The 13,226-nt window shown below is 36.6% G+C and overlaps 1 protein-coding gene across 2 annotated transcripts in view; it reads right to left on the minus strand.

Moving 5' to 3' along the window:
- Positions 1–6,428: 6,428 nt before the first annotated feature.
- LOC118750520 (Down syndrome cell adhesion molecule homolog) overlaps positions 6,429–13,226 on the minus strand; it is a gene marked incomplete at its 5' end in the record, with an annotated part of 75,001 nt that continues 68,203 nt past the window's right edge. The window contains 1 exon segment of one of the 2 annotated variants that reach the window (XM_036485236.1): positions 6,429–7,105. In XM_036485236.1, the coding sequence (XP_036341129.1) occupies positions 7,036–7,105 (70 nt within the window). 2 annotated transcript variants of the gene reach the window in all.

Raw genomic sequence — 13,226 nt, forward strand, 5'->3', positions numbered from 1 at the left:
ATCTTCATCTTCATCTTCATCTTCATCTTCATCTTCATCTTCATCTTTATCTTTATCTTTATCTTTATCTTCATCTTCATCTTCATCTTCATCTTCATATTCACCTTCGTCTTCATATTTATCTTTTCCTTTATCCTGATCTATATCTTCATTCTTTTCTCCATTTACGTATTTACCCCCACCATTGTTATTAGGTTAGGTAGTTAAATTTTCCTTCCTCTTTTTCTTTACATTGTTTCTTTAGTGATATCATGTCATGTGTTGAAATTGGGTGTGATGAGTTGTAGTGTGGTGGAATTGGGTGTGGGAGTTACGGTGTTATGAATTCAGGTGTGGTGGTCTTAAGAGGTGTGGTGAATTTAATTGTGGTGAGTTGAGGTGTGGTGAATTAAGGTGTGGTGAGTTAAGGTGTGGTGAGAAAGTTGAGGTGTGGTGAATTAAGGCGTGGTGAGTTAAGATGTGGTGGGAAAGTTGGGTTGTGGTGAGTTAAGGTGTGGTGAATTAAAGTGTGGTGGATTTAGCTGTGGTGAATTTACGTGTGGGGAGTGAAGTAGTGGTGGATTTAGGTGTGGGGAGTTAAGGTGTGGTGAATTAATGTGTAGCGAACTCAGGTGGAGTAAGTTTTTAAGCGGAGGTGAGATGAGTTGAGGTGAGTTAAGTTAAGTTAAGGGGTTAAGTTAAGATAAGTTATATATATCCTTATCTCCATATTCATCTTCATCTTCTTCCTCGTCTTGGTCTTCAACTTCTTCTTCATCTTTATCCTTTCCTTTATCCTGATCTAAATATGTCCATTCTTTTCTTCATTTACATATTCGCCCCCACAATTGTTATTAGGTTAGTTATTTAAATTTTCCTTCCTCTTTGTCTTTATATTTAGGTTTCTTTACTTTTATTTTAATTTCTGTATTTATCCCTTTCTTCTTCTCCATACTCAAAATTATCTCATCCTTGTTTGAGGCTAATCTATTCATGTACATACATACATACATCTTATTCCTAAACTACTGCTTAGCACGTTTCTTTAATTCACTATCAATATTAAAGCATACATTTAGGAGGCATTTCCGCCCCAACCATGTACATGTATGGCATTGGTATTGGTGTGACTTTTGAATTGATTTTTTCGCTATATTTTAAACTAATTTAAAATTTTAAAAATTGCCTGCACATCAGCATCAAAATACCTTTCTAATGATATATAATTGTTTGTACCTTAGAAGTACAGTTTAGCCGTAAAAGGGGTGTAAAGGAAACATGATTGCCTATTTATATAATTGATTACTCGTCAGTTTGCTAAAATTTGTTGTTCTGATCAACAAAAATTGATAAATTCATAAGAATTATAATTATAATGACACGGCCCAAACTGACCACACAAAATATACACTCACTCTTCAGCAAGAGGAACTGAAGGGTATATGGAAAAAGGTAAAAACAGCTTACGAGGAATTAGTACATTCTGACACGTTAGACGCTACAGGAGTCTTTACGGTTAAGCTTAGGTATAAGAAATCCTATTCTGTTTATTCGCGCTGCATGTCGAACATGTCAGATATCCAGGCCAAGTGAGTTAAGGGTGAAAAAGATACAGAGGGTATGTCGGTCCAGGAACACAACATACATCTGCCCCGTGCGTTACGGACGTGTTCAAAGCCGACTACCTCTCTTGGCCAACATTTCGCGATATGGTTACGGCCATATATATACTGAATAAGCGCCTTACCCCGGTTGAGAAATTATTCCACCTCAACCAAAAAACACAGGGGGAGGCCAAAGATATCGTCCAAAAATGCCCGCTGCATGGAAAAATTTTACTGATAGGTACGAGAACAAACGTATTCTCGTAAATTCACAGTTACAAATTCTTTTTAATTTAAAGTCGGTAGAGAACGAGTGCGGAATCTCGATTAAGAAATTACAGCGAGATATAAATAATTGCATCTCAGCACTAAAGAGCCATAAAATTGACATATCGAACTGGGATGCAATATTTACTTATCTCTGTTCAACAAAATTACCGGAAGGAACTCTAGCTCTGTGGGAGCAAACAATCGATTACAAAACGGAAATATCCAATTGGGGGGATATGGATAAATTCCTGTCTAATAGATTCCAAACCCTTGAGACCGTCTCGGGCATAACTAGTATTAAACATACGAAAAACCCCAAACAACAAAATAGTAGGCATACCAGTGAAGCCCTGCAAAAAAGACTTGGTGCCTTCCAAGCAAGTGTAGCTCAAACGATATGCAAACTCTGTAGAAGCAATCATCACAAGTTGTCAAAATGCCAAAAATTCATCACTTTAACGACGGCCGACAGAATCGCCTTCATTAAGGCGAATAATGGTTGCTTGAACTGCTTATCCTCTGGACATACTGTGTCGCGGTGTACATGCTCATTTAATTGCAGCACATGTCACCAATGACACCACACGCTCCTTCATATTCAAGCTTTTCAGCCAAAAGCAACTATGCGCCAAAGGCAACAAATGTGTACATCAGAGGAATTAGATAACATAGCGTCAACTTCAGCACAGGCTCAAGCAATGCGCGATGCTGCAAACGCAGAAGCGAATTAAGTGAATAATGTCAAGTCGTGTTTCGCTAATACTAACAAAGGCGTTTTGGTGGGAACAGCAAGAGTTCATATTTTTCATAACAACAAAAATTTCTCAGCTCGAGCATTAATAGATTCTGATTCTGAGTGCTCGTTCATAACGGAAAGACTCAAACGCAGAATTAACCTGCCATCTAAGAGAATGCATGCCCAGGTATTGGGCATCAATAACACCACAGCAGCGCAGGTAAAAGAAGCATGCCTCATTCAATTGAGATCACCAAGTGATTCTCTAATAAACATCAGCACAACCGTGCTGGTGTTGCCTCCTAGGCGGCGATATTTACGCCCAAATAATTTTGAGCGGCATACGAAAGAATATTTTAGGTACCCTGCTTGCACAAGAACCTGTCTTCGGCTGGATCCTAACTGACCAGACAGAGCCGATATCCTCACGCACTAAGACAATATCGATGTTTAATACGGTCTCTCTAAAGAACCGACTTATGTCCTCAGAAAGCGACCCAAAAACCAAAACCCGCAAGGGAGGCAAACAATTTTATATAAAAACTCCAAAACCACGGCCAATCTTAGTGTCCAATTCTTTTGGCGGGGGAGGGGCTGAAGCTACCCTTCATATTAAGCCCTCAAACCGAAGAGGCACACATGGTAGTACCGATGCACTTTCCGACCAATCCGAAAAAACTCCAACGAACAGCTCTTCCTACATGAACCAGAGAGAACGGCATGCAAACATCCTGGTCTCCCCTGGTCCAACGAACAGCTCTTTCTACATAAACCAGAGATAACGAAAGTGGTGGCGCAGCAGGCCAACCTCACAGTCGCTCCTCATATGGAACGCCATGGTATAGGACAACAATACAACTTAAAACAATCAGATCACAAGACCATTCAGTGAATGAGACGAGGAGCCAACTACCTCCTCGTAAACTAATCCTCTCCTTTAAGTACCTCAACTTGAAAATGACCAACGATTCCACTTCATAGAAACATACATACAGTATTCCACAGCAGAAGTATCAACAAAAATCACAGAAAAGCATAATAAGGGCCTCAACACCATTCGGAATGAAGTACAGTATATTTTGCTTAGCTGCACATCCTTCTTTGCACGAAAAACTTGTGCACGTAACCGAAAAAGGCACTTAAGCGAATTTTCTTTACTACTTCAATGAGGAAGGTATCCGAATCCCTATGAAACCAAATATTGGCGGAGCACTTACCATGTAGAAATTACTGCAAGCGAAATTTTTACCGAATGTTATCTAATTATCTATATAACTACATAAATTGATAGCCATTTTCGTTGTTCTGCGAGATGAGCAAAATAAATAAAAGGTTGTAAAATTAGGTAATTGTAGGGCCAGTGCAGGTAAACGTAATACTTTCATTGATAATTGATACTAGTCGTACAATTTTTAAAGCAGGTATCGCCAATGCAGGTATGTTGAATGCATCTATCGTAGCAGTTTCCTTATAAATGCCGCTGATGCGCATTTTGGGGTAGGTATCTTAAATGTGCACTTAAGCATAGAGGCAGCAAAGCAAAATATACTGTAACTAGTAATAAGCAGCACTTACCCCGCATTTTGCAGCGTAGTCGAATGAGGTCGCTGCCTTTAGTTCATATTTCGAATGTGTTTGGTCACGACTTTCCCTTCCGTATGGGTTTCAATTGCGTTGCGTTTCTAATTCACATCAACATCCGTATGCATATACATATACCAAAGTAGTCGAAAGACAGCTATTAAAAACCTTCGGAGGGATAAATAAACCATTTTAATTTTTATCTTATCTCCTACCATCCAAAGCCACGGCAATATATGTATACGTATGTACATACTCACATAAGCTGATGGGAGAGTCATTTGTAGGATGCATAACAATCAGAGCAACCTTTTAGTCGATGCCTCCAACACCGTGACCACGTGAAAAAGGACAATGGTGTTGCTAAGGGCGGTGCCTTAGTTGGTACCTCACAGATCTCTCCAAATTTTACGAATACCCTGGGTTGAAAAAGTGACTTAAAGCGTAACCAAAGAACGTAGATAACAAGAAGGGACAACTCGTTATAATTGTGGCTAAAGTGCGCAACAGGGGCGTGCCTTCTTTTTTCATCCAATCAAAAAACGCACTAGGGCAAAAGAGAAGGCACGCCCCTGTTGCGCACTTTCGCTACAATTATAACGAGTTGTTCCTTCTTGTTATTTACGTTCTTTGGCGTAACCATCGATATGTATAAAGAAAAATAAAATCGGGATTTACACCTTTTCAAATATTAAAGAACGAGAAGCTTATGTTTACGAAAAATCACTATCTGATAGAATATTTGATTTTGATAGGCTACGCCCATTAAAAAGGGGAGAAATGGTGACTTGTTGCAAACAGCTCAATAGGTTTTGGTTTTTAAACCAAATTTCGCCAACGACAAACAACACCTGAAACTTTCTTCATATATTTGCATGTATGCATGCATTAGCACTTAGTAACAGGCTGCAATAGCATTACCTTAAGCTTCTAGGATTGGCAATCAGTATGAATAACAAGTAACTTTTAGCAAAAAAAAACCGACTTCAACTCTCATATAAAAAAAAATATATATATATATATATATATCTCACGATCCACCTCTGAGACACTACCTTTCCGATACAAAAAGAATTATCGAAATCGGTTCACGTGGTCCAAAGTTATGCGGAGCCGAACATTAAATACCCGGCGCAAGTATTAAATATACGTTTTTTCACCTTTCCGAAAGCTACCGCTAGATGGTAAGCCGGGGTGTATCAATTTTGAGTAAATTAGCGTCCTTAAATTTCGAAATATTGCAGTTTCAAGCATTTCTGAAATTTACCGTTATATGAAAAGCGGCCGTAATTTTAGTCCGATTTCAATAATTTTCAACATTTTTCTTTTATGTGGCAAGCAAAATAACCACACCGAGTTTGGTACAAATTGGTAGAACAGTTACCGATATACATATATGTGATCATAAATGGCCGGTGCCACGCCCATTTTCCAAAATTTTACCATAAACGTATTTCTTGGTAAAGAGTTGTTGCAAGCATCAATTTTGAATAAATAAGCTTTAATATTTACTGATTCATCGAAGATTTTGTATTTCTCTAAATTACCGTTATATGGGATGTGGGCGTGGTTATTTTCCGATTTTTTAAATTTTCGGCCATTTAGTATTCTGTACCAAGGCCAACAACTGTGCCAAGTTTGGAATACATTGGTGCAGCGGTTACCAAGATATACACATGTAACCATAAGTGGGCGTGGCTACGCCCATTTTCCAAAAATTTATGATATTCTTATTTTTCGTATAAAAATTATTGTAAATATCAATTTTGAGTGAATTATCTTCAGTACTTACTAAAATATCGCAGTTTTCGTATTTCTGGAAATTACCGTTATATGGGAAGTGGGCGTGGTTACAGTCCGATTTCGCCCATTTACCAACCTACCTTGGATTAACGAAAATCTACATACCAAATTTCGTTGAGATATCTCAATTTTTGCTCGAGTTATCGTGTACACGGACAGACGGACAGACGGACGGACAGACAGACATGGCTTAATCGATTTCTCTATTCATTCTGAGCATTTATGTATACATTTGTCTATATCTATCTCGATTCGTTTTGGCTGTTGCAAACAACCGCTATGTGAACAAAATTAATATACCCTTGCGCACAAGTGCGCTCGGGTATAAATAAAAAAATTATTCCGACGAACTGATAACCTCCTCCTTTTTTGGAAGTCGGTTAAAAAAGTATAGGCACTAATAATAATTGCAGTTATGGTAAATACATACAACATAGTATAGGTAACCACCTACCTACGATTCACATCGTGGTCAATTTATTCACTTGTTTTAACTAAACACAACTGGTACTTTAAGTTATAATCGCGTTTACATATAGCATATGCCTTTTTGGCATGTTGCTTCCAATTACGCTCCACTAAGGGTTGGCTTGCTAACAACGTCTTATAAGCCTCATCACCACTGAAACACACCTTTCGTTTACGTTCCGGGGCGTCTATCCCCTTTAAATAATGTACCTGAGGAATATGGCATTGATCCTATAATTCTGCGGCCATGTCATTCCCGCAATTCAACCAACATGTTGCTATGGACACATTGCACGCCACCGCATTCCAGTTTGACTTATTCTACACAAACGAATGGTGTGCTAGCTATGTGCCACCACCTTCACCATCCATAGGTAGCTGGAATTACCACGCAATCATAGCCCCCGTTCCATAGTAGTGCCATCTTCATGTCGGAACCATGGCAGTTGCGTCCAAATACTTATATGCGCCACCGTTGCACAAAACTAAGTCAGCTGCACTGCCCGCAGTCGAAGAAGTTATTGATTGAGGCACCTGGGAATAGGCCGAAAGTGTCATTGCATCGATGGATGCAATAAAGGGTTCAGTCGGTTATCATCCAACCCCACATTGTGCGAACAGTCCATAGGGGGCCCACCAAATGATCCGGTATTTAAGACAAATTCTGGAAAGAAAATTGAAATGAAAATTAACTAAAAACTATTAATTAAAATTTTCTATAGAATAACCCATGATTCAATAATACAAGGTTAGATAATTATTGACAGCTGCGGTTTGACACTCCCTTACAAAAGGTTGCATTTACGAAGGACGGAGAAAGGGGAAGAATGAAATATCTTGGTGCGAAAATGATAGTAGGAAAGTACGCAAAGTAGGCAATTAGTAGTCAAATTCCTTTTGTAAATTCTAAGGTATTTGCAGGAAATCTGGCATTTTAAACGAAATGTTGAACGTAATATTGATATATCTACGTGATTTACATAATTTATGTGCTATTTAGTTGTATAAAAACTGCAAAATGACTCAAAATTAAGATAAGACTACTATGAGATTGATGTAAACATCCAATTTAAAAACAGTTTATGTTTTCATCAGTTAAATATGCTTCATATGCATATACAAATAAACATATTGCACAAAAGCTTATACTTCTATTTCACACCAAAGCTACACTGTTTCCCTGTAAATTTGCAAAGAAGCAACACGGTGCCACTGCTAAGGGAGCGGTGCGAGAGAGACAACTGTCAGTTAATCGAACCTTGTATTATTGAATCATGAGAATAACCTACAATACTTACCGTTTTCGCCCTCATGGCTTTCTAGAATGACATTTGTGATTCAGGAAAGTTGTAAAGTATGCTGCAAATAGCCAGTGATAGAAAAAAAGGTACCATTTACCTTTTCAATTTTAAATCTTATGTGAGGTCTGCACTATATAATTTACAGAAAACAATACAAATGCTCTTTTTTTTATTCATTTTATGAGAACTTAAATATGTATATGACCATTTCTTTTCTAGAGAGGTGCATACTGACTTGGAAATTTTAATATAATAATATATCTTTTTAATGTCTTGGGTGCCCTTTTACAGGAACTTCTCGCGTTTTTTAGGAACTGGATACAATGTTTATAGGATCATAATTTTTAATTTTATTATTTTTCAAGAGTTTAAGCATCCTTTTACCGGCCTATTCTACATGCGACGGAATACTTTACAACAGAAAATGGTAAAATCTTTAACTTATTCAGCTACGAAATTTTGCTGAATTTCTGTTGTTGCATATTTCCTGGCGCATATTTTGTTACTTTTTTACTGGTTACAACAGTGCACAAAATGTGAATACGGTTTTGAAGGCGACAAAATGTTGCTAGCCAGGACAGTTCGCAAAATAAGTATGAAACGTGATTTCCCATCACTTTGTACAGACAGCTGTCAATATTAGCGCCATCTACCTTTCAACTCTTCCCCCACCGCCAAAACGAGCAGGTACATAGGGCTCTGTGACACGGTCAGTAATTATCACGATATTTGGATCGCGATCCATATTGATGGATTGATGGATCGCGCACGAATGCTACATTTCAATATTTATCGCGTCAGTATTTGCATAATTTTTGTGCTGAACGCTTATTATGACGCAAGAAAATATTTTTATTTTGTATAAATAATTTACAGATAATGCATTCTACAATTATTTTAAAATTGTCAATGTTAATTAAAATTTTTTCAATTTGTTTTGAAAGGTTTAAAGCACCGATAGCGAAGGCATAGCGAATACGTTTTCGATGTTCGCATTATGAGAGTACAAGATGTACTGACGAAATGTGTGCATCGCGTTTTGAAAGTGCTACACGTTCAATATTTATTGACTGTATTGCGATCCGCGATCCTGATTTCAAAATTGTTAAAAAGTTTGCGATATGGATCACGATCCATCAATACTGCATGCTACACCGTCAATAAATATCGCGATACTTGGATCACGTCAATAAATACTGACCGTGTGACAGGGCCCATAGAATGCTTTGTTACGGCACCATCTACTGTTCGATAGCCACACGGTTAGTACGTGCAAATAAAATCATGAAATTCAGATGGAAAACAAAAAAAAGGAAGAATACAGGCAATGCTCGTAGTTCTTAGCACAATTTTACATAGGTAACCATAGCGCATATATTTATCTTATTCTCGGGCGGCAGGCCAAGTTGTTGTCGAACAAATCATTCCACAAAGCATGTTTGCAATATCGTATACGATATTTGCATATTGTACATGGGACTTTCAAGCAATATGACAGCAAATGGTTGGGAGAGAAAGGAATCGACATCGATTACAATACATCGGTTTGTGAAAATTAAGGTGCCCCACACACTTTATATATGCTCTTCCAACATAATGCACACATACATTACCACACATTACTTAATACATCTAATGATAATTTTTAAGCTTTTAAATTATAAAATGTATAATAGCTACATACAGTTAATCTCTACTCGCCACCCAACTATGATATACTTATTATAAGTATATTCATATACTTATCCATACAAATGTATACCAAAAAGCCAAAAAAAAAAAAAATATATCGCCCGATTATAAGCAGGGGATTGGAAATTCGGCCTTTCCGACTCCTGTTAGTACACGAACGTCACCGGAACGTGGATCGGAAACACGGCCTTTCTGAGCGCGGTCATCGCACCGGCAGCACCGTAGAGCGGAAAACAAGCCTTTCCGCCTGCGGCATAGATGAGAGAGGTCAAACAGGCACAATCAAGATCAAAGTAGACTGGAGACGGGGCCTCGCCAGCTGCCCACCGCCTTTCGCCACTGGTCAGCTTATTTGCGAAAAGAAACGTTAAGGCCAATAACCTCAATTTGTCGAACGGAAGTCGTATCTACGGCAGTTATTACTATCAATGTTACCCTTTTGATCAAGGAATATTGAATGAATTTTTAACGCAAATAAGAATGCCCGTAAAATGATAACCACACCTTTTATTTACAAGTGTTTTTCCATTTTTCTCCCCATTAGCTAGGAAACTAAGGCGTAGACCAAGTAATGTGGAGGCTTCATTCCACTGGGACTTATATAAAAAAAAATATATATATATATATTTCAAATTAATCGTTAATTTACATGTATATACTTAGTTAGGCGTTGTGGCTGAAGCGCTCGACCGATGTTGCTGATAGCAAGGGGGCCGGCATGTTTAGGCCTCCAGACAAAACCAAATAATTAAAATGTCGAACCTCCCTAATATAAAATTGCATTGACTTAAGCCGAGCGACAAACATACTTAGGCATATATATATACGACCTACCTTCATTGCTACGCCGTTAGCAAATACATGTACTATTTCCCGTTGAAATATAATTTCGTTAAGTTTCCCCTCCGAGCAGTTGGCTGCCGGCAGGTAAACTTAACCAAAGAACGTAGATAACAAGAAGGGCAACTCGTTATAATTGTAGCGAAAGTGCGCAACAGGGGCGTGCCTTCTCTTTTGCCCTAGTGCGTTTTTTGATTGGATGAAAAGAGAAGGCACGCCCCTGTTGCGCACTTTCGTCCCTTCTTGTTATCTACGTTCTTTGACTTAACTTTGCTAAAACGGACCACTTGTCACTTCTTTCGAGCTACCAAGGATACCGGACGATTTCAGCCACCACATCGAGCATATTATTACAAGGTAATCTTAGAAACCACATATATAATCACACCGATATTGTTGAATAAAACGAAGCAAAGCTTATTATTAATACACTTGGTCCTGTCTTATTTTTCTTTCTATTTAAATAAACTTTGGCGCAATCACGGGAGTTGCGACCCACGTATCCACCAAATGTTCAAACATAACAATTTTTATTGAAAATGAGATCAGAATTGCTAAAATATGTCGGTAGTTTTGTTAAGGAACAAAAGTTTATCAACGATTTTTGGCTTCAAGCAGCATCTTTATGTAAGTTATATTATAGTTATAAATAATACTGTTTCCGTTTGTTACTGTATTTCTTTTTATGTTAATATTATTCAGCAGTATTTGGAAATAATTGTTAATTGAATTTCAATTTTTGTCATAGTTGTTCAGTTCTTAAGAAAATATCGAACAAAAGGTTAAATTCATTAAAATAAAAAATATTCATATAAACCTTTAAACCTTTTATTGGAAATTAGTTTACTGGCGACGAGGGTGGGATGTGCATAGTCTCATTATCACATTCAGCGATCGAACATTTCGTGTGTAGAGCAAATATTTATTATATTTTTGTGGAAAAAGTTTTTCAAAGGACATCTTCGTTGGAAAGAAAAATATTTGACCTTATCGTTGAGATAAAATAACAAAAATCAAATATAGAACGCAACGCTTCGTTGGGAGATCTAATATACCAAATAATAGGATTTTCACAACAACAAGAATATAATTACAACAACAATAAGCCGCAGAAAAATCAATAATAGCAACTACAACAATAAAGTGAAACAAAAAAATTACAACAAACACAATCAAATAATAGCAACAACAACTGCAGCTAAAGCAATAACAAAAATGGCCTTAACATTAGCAGAAAGTTTACGCGAAGCAAGCATTCAACGGAAGTAGCGATTACACATTAAGTAATTACTTAAGAGATGTTACAACCGTATTGCAATTAACACCCGCTGAACATCAAGGTACATTACAAACTGTTTTAGGTAATCGGCTGCAAGGGAAGGCACTAAGAGTAGTGGAAACTTTATTAAATCCTACTTGGGATAAAGTAATCATGAAGCTCAAAGAAGAGTTTGGCATTAAAAGAACATTTTTTAATTTGAGAAGTGGCGAGAAGTGTTTTAAGTCAAATTAATACAAAATTTAGTTTGGAACCAGATAGTTTGTATTCACCAGAAAATAATGAAAAATTAATATTTGATATTTATGTTAATTATTTACCTATTCATATAAAATCTCTTTTACTTCAAAATCATATTAATTTTACAAATACCGCTTATACTTTTTACTTAGAAAACAATATATTAAAAGATATAAAATTAGTAAATATTAAACATGGGTATAGTTTTCCAAATAATTATTTAAAACATAACAATTTTTTTAAATACAAATTTTCATGTGAAAATTTTTAAAACGAAAATCTAAATTTTAAAAATTTAAAAATTCATAGATTTTCAAGCAGAAATAATTTCCGAAATTTTGATAATCAATATAATAGAAATAATTCTTATCAAAATTTTAGAAACCATCAAAATCAAAATTTTAACCATTTTTATCCAAATAATATGTATCAACAAAATCAAAATTATAATTCAGGAAATTTTAAAAATTTACCACGAAAACAAAGTAGAAATTTTAGTAATGTTGTAGCTCAAGAACCGATGGAAGTAGATGTTATAGATGCAACGGAAAATTTTCATTTGCAGCCTCGGAATCAACATTACCAATAATAACATTTACTATAAATACTATCAAAACAAAATGCTTAATTGATAGTGGAGCTGCTACTACGATTGGAAATTATGCATTTTTTGAAAATATGGGAAGTAGAAAAAAATTAGCCAAACCAATTTTACTGAATACATTAATAATAGATTGGCGCTTACACATATGTTAGTGTTTGGCCGAGCCTCTCCTCCGACTTGTGGCGTGCGCCTTGATGTTGTCACACAGAGCGGAGGGACCTACAGTTTTACGCCGACTCCGAACGGCGATTGTATTTTTATGAGAAGCTGTTTTTCATGGCAGAAATGCACTGGGAGGTTTGCCATTGTCTGCCGAGGGACGACCGCTGTTAAGAAAAAACCTTTTTCTATATTTTTACAACGCTTTTATCAACTTGCAATGTTGTGCGTCCAGAAACTTTCAATGTTGTGGATCCAGAAACTTTCAATGTTGTGTGTCCGACACCAAAGCAAAGCTTTGAAAAGTTCCTATAAAAAAGCATAGTGGATAGGGCGACAGCTGTAGTGAATAGGGCGAGGTAGATGACATCTAGATGTCGCCCTATGTACTACGTTTGCTACGGCGGAAATAGACGACACGCCATTTCTTTAAATAAAATTAATTGGTGCTCGTTTGTATGTACATACATATGTAAATGCATGTGTGTGCACCTTTCTATTAATATCGTTGAATTATTTTAATATCTATTGCAAACTTTTATTCAGACAGGACAAAAAAGTAGAAAATAAATAATATAAGAAACTTTTTAATATACAACGCTTTTATAAATGGACTAAAAAGTAGAAAATAATATTTCTCAGTCCCATAGAATTTGTTTTGATAACTTTT

Source organism: Rhagoletis pomonella, unplaced genomic scaffold (assembly GCF_013731165.1).
Source record: "Rhagoletis pomonella isolate Grant_MI unplaced genomic scaffold, Rhpom_1.0 Rhpom_scaffold_00281, whole genome shotgun sequence".
NCBI classification, from domain to species: domain Eukaryota; kingdom Metazoa; phylum Arthropoda; class Insecta; order Diptera; family Tephritidae; genus Rhagoletis; species Rhagoletis pomonella.